The sequence below is a fragment of the Charadrius vociferus genome, unplaced genomic scaffold (genome assembly GCF_000708025.1).
Source record: "Charadrius vociferus isolate BGI_N301 unplaced genomic scaffold, ASM70802v2 scaffold650, whole genome shotgun sequence".
In the NCBI taxonomy this organism is placed as follows: domain Eukaryota; kingdom Metazoa; phylum Chordata; class Aves; order Charadriiformes; family Charadriidae; genus Charadrius; species Charadrius vociferus.
In genome coordinates this window covers 7,435,418-7,441,622 of record NW_009646736.1, presented here as the reverse complement: position 1 = coordinate 7,441,622, position 6,205 = coordinate 7,435,418, and the positions used below count along the sequence as shown (strand labels likewise).

Genomic DNA, 6,205 nt, shown 5'->3' with positions numbered 1-6,205 from the left:
AGGTGAGCTGCTCCCAGATCTCCTCCGAGGGTGCTGCCCTCGAGGGTGACCTCTGACCCGAGCCCGGCTCCATATGCCAGCCCCGGGAACCGGCACAGCGCTGGACCTGGAAGGCACGGGCGTGGGCTCCACGCCGAGAACCCCCCCGGTTCCCTACCCTGCTGTTCCTTTGTCATGCACGGTCCTCCACCCCGGGGGGCCCGGCCGGGCGGGGAGCCCCTTTGCTGGGCTGGGCTCGGGGTTCGCTCCACCCGGAGCCGAGGAACTTTATTTCTGCACCGAGACCTTCCCGGCGAGGGCTCCCTTTCGCCCTGCGCGGTCACGGAAAGCACAGGTCGGGTGACAAGCCACCGGCTGTGAGGCATACGCCGTCCCCGCTGCCGCACGGTCAGCCTGACTCCCACATCCCGGGGCAACGCCGTCAACCCCCCTCCGGGATCACCGGGCACCCGCGGGGGCGGTGGCTGCCGCCAGTCCCGCTCCGCCGGCGCACCTTTGGGCGGGTGTAGCAGTGAGCATTTGGGGAAGGGGGGCCGGGTCCCTCCTACGTGGGCTGCAGCCCCTCGCACCCCCAGACCCAGCGTGGGACCCGGGAGGGAGGGCGTTGGAGGACTGGTACCCCGCACCGCAGTCCCGGTCCAGCTCTGGCAATGGGGCATCCTCACCCTCCTGCTCCACCAGTGGCACTGCGTAGATGAGAAAGGCGTGCAAGGTCGAACCAGAGTTTTAGCCAATATTTACTCTGAAATCCACAACTGTTTTGCCTTCGTTTTTTGTCATCTGGTAACCATTTGAAATATTAAATGCAGCGATACTTTTTTTTATGTCCAGTTTCAACAAGTTTTGGCGAACGCTTGGGAACTGAGCACTCCTCCAGCCTCCCATCCTAACCAATAAAGCACAACTCCTGCAAACCTCTCGCTAGCGGGGCAGTGTTTGCTGCTCTGACTTGATAAAAGTGTGAAGATGAATAGAAGTTGACTAGAGAATATAATTCCTAAGCGTTTCTTCTAGTCCTTTATATTTCGGCAGTAATTTTCATCACAGCGGTGAAAATATTGAGGACATCAAATTATTTGTGATAAAGTATGGCTGTGACACGCTGATGAAGTTTCATAATTAATATCATCTATTATTTGTGTTAGTACAAATTTTTATTCACCAGCCCTGGAGTCCCTATAATAATAGTAGCAACAGCAATAATAATAATAATCTCCTTTGAAGTAACTGATTCCAGATTCTGGTGTGCTTTTCTGTATTAAAAAAAAAAAAACAAAAAAACAAAAAAAACACCCTGAGAATTTCAAAGATATCTGCAAAAATTCAGACTCGGACACTGCATCAAACCCCAGATCTGCTCTGGGGGTTATTGCTGCTGCTCACAAATAGAAGTGCAAAGTTACGCCTGCAGTAGTGGCAGCGCTCTGCCTTGCAGAGTGCAAAGAGCAAGCTGAAAATTATAGGCAGGGAGAAGTGCCAGGGTGGTACTATACTAATCCTTGCTGAGACAACAACTTGCGTTGGAGCCTCTCAGAGAGTCCGAAATTTAATTTCGGGAGGGAAGGATCTGTAAACAATATAGTCGAGTTGGTAAAAACCTGCCTTACAATAGCCTGCCAGAAGGTGAATGTCAGATCAAAGGAGAACTGAAAAGATGTCCTTTCATATTTTTTTTTTCCCTAAATCAGCCATGGAAACTTCATGACTCCATAAAACATGTGCTGCTTTGCTGGGGAGACAGCCTCCAGTTTCCCCTCGGAGAAAGCTTGTCTTCCCCCCCTCCCCTCGCTGGTTAACTCTTGTGGTTTGTTTTGGTTTTTTTCCTTTTCTTTTTGAATCCGTGATGCCCCAGTCATATAGCGCCTTACTCATTTCATATCACACACAAATGGTTTTGCTCTTAACTTTCCACCCCTCTTCCCAAACAGGAACAAAGTCAGGAAATGAGGCACAAGACTCCCCTTGTAATGAGGAAAAGAAAACGACTTTACAGAAACATCTTGGAAAAGTCCAGTAAGTTAAAATACGTCTTTTTTTTTTCAGTTCAAAGGAGACAATATTTTTTTCAGCTTAGTGTTTAACGTACTTGCATAAACACAAATCAGCGACACAACTCCCCACCAGCAGCTGCCTAATCCTGCTCAATGCCTATTCATTTGGAGGTTCTAGAATTAATATTTGACGACTCTCTCATTGAAACAACAACCCCTGACCCCATGTGATTGCACTGTCACATTATTCTATGACATATTCATCTTGAATTCATTTACGGACGATTTGATTGGAATGAGGTTTGACATGTATTGGATCCTATTAAAGAAGAAGACTTTGATCTTGTTGATGGGGTTTACATGATATGTATCATCTTTACCAGGGATACCAGGCTTCCACAATGTGGTGTCTAAGTAGTTAGTGACTGACAGCTTATCTGACAGGAATACCTTAATCTTGAGGTGCTGAATGAAATATTCTATTTAAAATAAGCATATGATTTGCTTGTCCTAGGGTAGCTCTAGGTCACAAAAAGTGAGAGGCAAACCTAGGCACAAGCCCTTACTCGTCTGGTAGCTGAGTTCCCATTATCCGGGAACCCTGAAATAAAGAAGTCCCCGTAAGTAGGAATGGGGTGAGGGAGTAGAAACAAAGGCAAAGCGTGCTCCCGAGCCACTCGGTACCCTCTCCTCGTCTCTCCGAGGAGATGCTGGCATTACTGGAAAGCTTTCTTGAGCCACCTCTTCCTAAACAGCAGTGCCTTCTGCCGGGGCAGGCAGGGACTCGGGCTCAGGTCCTGTGTCTGCCCCAGTGTCACTCGCTGCCTCCCTCACCCCTCCCTGCCCGGCGCGAGTTTGAGGGCTAAAGAATAGCACAGGGAGACTTCTCGGTCCTCTTCGTTTCTATTCCTTGCCTTTTTCCCTTCCTCACAGTACATATTAGAATTTTCAGATGAAACTGTTCCCCTCTTCTCCTCCGGGAGTAGAAGCCTAAAGGTCACCCCCGGAACCTGCTGTCTGCAAAGCTCAGGGCGTCCCGTCCCGTCCCAGCCCTCGGGCAGCGGCTGGAAAGTTTCTAGCTGGCTCGTCGGGGAAGGGCAGGTCCCGCAGAGGCAGTAGTGGGAGAGCTCGGGGGTGGGTGAAGGTCAGATTTTGCTCTCCCCGATCCTTCCCGGGGCAGGAGCTGCTCCTTGCGCCGAGCACGACTCTAAGGGTGAGTAGGATTTGCCCCCCAGTCAAAGAGCACAACACGAGCGGCCCTTGATTTTCTGGGGATTTGCATCTCACCTTCACAGGGAGCCCTTTCTCCGGCAAAGGCAGAAATACGGATAAGCGCCTTGCTCTATAGGTAGATTCCTATCAAAAAACAAGGCAAAGTGTGGTGGTTCTGTAAAGCCGTTCATCAGCTGGGGCTGTCCCCATCCTCGGGGATCACCGCAAAGGCGTGTGCGGCTCAGTTGCCAATCCGTAGGCCCCGGCAGCCACCCGGTGTGCGCCGGGGTACAGGCAGGGGCCGGAGGGTTGGGGCTGCCCGGCTCGGCCCCGCATCCCCGAAGGGTGTGCAGGCATAGCTTTGGGTTGCCCCGCACGGCGGGAAGGGCGGCAGGGAGGCACCTCTGCCCCCTCCCAGGGCACAGCCCCGACGTGCGGGGCTTCTGCCGCCTCCCGCCGCTGACTCGGCCAGTTGGCTTCTTCCCCGAGAGCGCCGGGTCGGGGGCAGGGTCGGACGGAGGGCGAGCGGGGAGAAAAAATGCTTGTGACTCGTCTTTGCATCATGTCACCTCTGTAGAGCAGCCCTCCAGCACGGGCTTTGGGGCCGGGGGCTGCAGACGGGCTCGCAGAAACACAGCGGCCGCTAAAAAATTTGCGCTCCGGATCAAGCTGCCCGTCTGTCCGTGTTGATCTGGTACCCAAGAGAGCACCGTGGTCCCTCTAAACTTCACTTCCCTTAAGATAGGATCTATCCTATTGATCTTATAAAAACATTGTCCTATGGACCTGCCCTGACGTCTGAGTTTCAGCTTCAGCTCAGGATGTTTCTGTTTCGCTACTTGAGCAATTTTGCCTTCTCTTTGGAAAGGCACCGGTTCATCCAGCTCATGAGTCCCAAGGGTAGCCTAGAAAGGGATGCTCTTACCGTAGACAGGTGGGTCGGAAATAAAATAATAATAATTTAAAAAAAAAAAATTGGCCCTGCACGAGCTGATGTTGACACATTGATAGTTCCGCCGAGACCCCGGCTTATCTGGTCAAACACGGCTCAGGCCTCTGCCAAAAAGCAGGCGACCTCGGTCACCCCTCGAGTGGCTGCCGGAGGAGGGGTGTGGCTGCCGTGGGAGCTCAGGCTGCCACAGGGCTGCACAGACAGGCGGTCCAGTTTTCGAAACACATCGCGGGATGCGCGGAGCCCGGCCGGGTCTGGCCCCGCTCCCCTCCTCTCCCCCGTTTCTCCGCCTCCCCGCAGTCATGTGGTGGCCCCCGCCCGCCCCCCGCCCCGCTTTCCCCACGCAGGCAACCGGGGCTCACACCAACTTCACCTAACAGTGAGGGACACCGAGGGCCAGGTTCTCCTGCACTGCCTGGAAAGGGGAGTGAGAGAGAGCCCTGAGTGAGGGGCGAGCTGAGAGCCCTGAGTATCTGACGACAAACCATCACAATATTTTAAATGAGCTTAGGGCAAACCGGTTGTGACATTTTTTTTTAATTGATAAACTGTTCCAGATGTTTTCTCCCTTGACTGAGAAGTGTCAGAATTGATGGATAACAAGTATGTAGAGATGCAGTGTTTTAAGGAGGTATGAGGAAAGCAGCTTTATGTGGAATTCACACTCTCAGTACGTTTGTAAGTAACAGATTCATACTTCCTAACGTTTGTCTCTTCTGTGCACTCCTGTTGAGATGGTCATGAATAGGACTGTCAAATCCATTTCGTAGAGCAAGTAGACTTGAAAGTTGAGATATTGTGAGGATGGTGTGTGGTTTAAAATGCCTGCGTAAACATGTTATGTAAGGATGGAGAGTTAATTGCATCATTTGTCACTTTTCATCATCTCCACTCAGAAAGATGTACACAAGGATGTAACTATAGCTAGATACCTAAATATCAGCCTCGTGTTACGGAGGAAATATGGTGAAAGCCCGGCAGAGCCAAAATGTGTAACTGCAGCCAGCCCAGAGCATGTGGAGCTGTGATAAAAATGTCCCCTGTGTGCTTCTGTATGTCCTACACTTTAATCTGACGGTTCCCTATCATTGGCTGGTAGCTTCTGTTATGAGAGCAGCTGGGTTAACATTGCCAAACAGTTTCTTGTTTTACTACCTAACATAAAACGTATCGATCGCCGATACTCTTAAATTTTGGTGGAGATGCAAAATTCCGCTCTGGGAGCTTTACCTGGCGTGCATGCGGTAAAGCATCCACTGGCAAGTTAACAGCAAGTTAACAAGCAAGATGTTGAGAGCTTGACATGATGGATAGAGAATTAGTTGTTGCTTTATTTCTAAGGCTGCGCGTTTATTGGTGGAGGTATTTTTATGTCAGGATCTGAGTTCTGTGGTAATGCCGTGGGCAGATATTTACAGCTGTGTTTTCCTTCCTTGAAGCAGAAGCCCTGCTTCTTCCCTCTTTTCCCACATTTCATTTACTTCTTTTAAGTTCACAATCCCCTTCTTAAAAACTTAAGTAGACGCTTCCTTCTATGCTAAAGCCCTGAGCTTTTCTAAACCTGTAAGGCCTCAGCAGGCAGAGCTGAAACCCTAACTTACACGGTCGTCGCTAGCGACACAAACCCTGCAGACCGTGTTCCTTCCTCCAGGTGAGAAGCACCAGTCGGTTACGGATGTTTTGCAATGCTTTTCCTTCAAGCCAAGGACGGGGATTTTACGTGGAGCTACCCTGCAAGTGTGCGTGAGAGAGAGAGAAAGAGAGGGAAAGGGAGAGAGACTCCCTCTTCTGGGTTAAACACTCAGATTCAGCCTAAACATCACGATTTTTCGCATTGGTCCGGCAGCCAATAACCAGACAACTGCTAAAACTTGCCGAAGGAGGGGAAGGGGACGGGGACTCTTCCAGGAGCCCTTTGTCAGGTCTCAGGCAGCGGTACAACAGCCCGAGCACCAGGCCGAACGCCCAGCCCTGGCAAGCGAGTTGGCTGCTCCGGCTGCTGCGTTTGCTGGGGATGGGCCCGCTCCCCGCGCTGTCAACAAGTGTCAGG

At 51.3% G+C, this 6,205-nt stretch overlaps 2 protein-coding genes across 2 annotated transcripts in view; one reads left to right on the top strand and one right to left on the bottom strand.

Moving 5' to 3' along the window:
• ZIC1 (Zic family member 1) overlaps positions 1-659 on the bottom strand; it is a 7,770-nt gene extending 7,111 nt beyond the window's left edge. The window contains exon 1 of the mRNA XM_009890452.1: positions 58-659. Within this exon, the coding sequence (XP_009888754.1) occupies positions 58-659 (602 nt within the window). The remainder of the gene's footprint in view (positions 1-57) is intronic.
• An 810-nt stretch (positions 660-1,469) lies between these two features.
• ZIC4 (Zic family member 4) overlaps positions 1,470-6,205 on the top strand; it is a 13,593-nt gene continuing 8,857 nt past the window's right edge. Inside the window, exons 1-2 of the mRNA XM_009890442.1 lie at positions 1,470-1,623; positions 1,929-2,013. Coding sequence (XP_009888744.1) covers positions 1,944-2,013 — 70 coding nt within the window. The 5' untranslated portion in view covers positions 1,470-1,623; positions 1,929-1,943. The remainder of the gene's footprint in view (positions 1,624-1,928; positions 2,014-6,205) is intronic.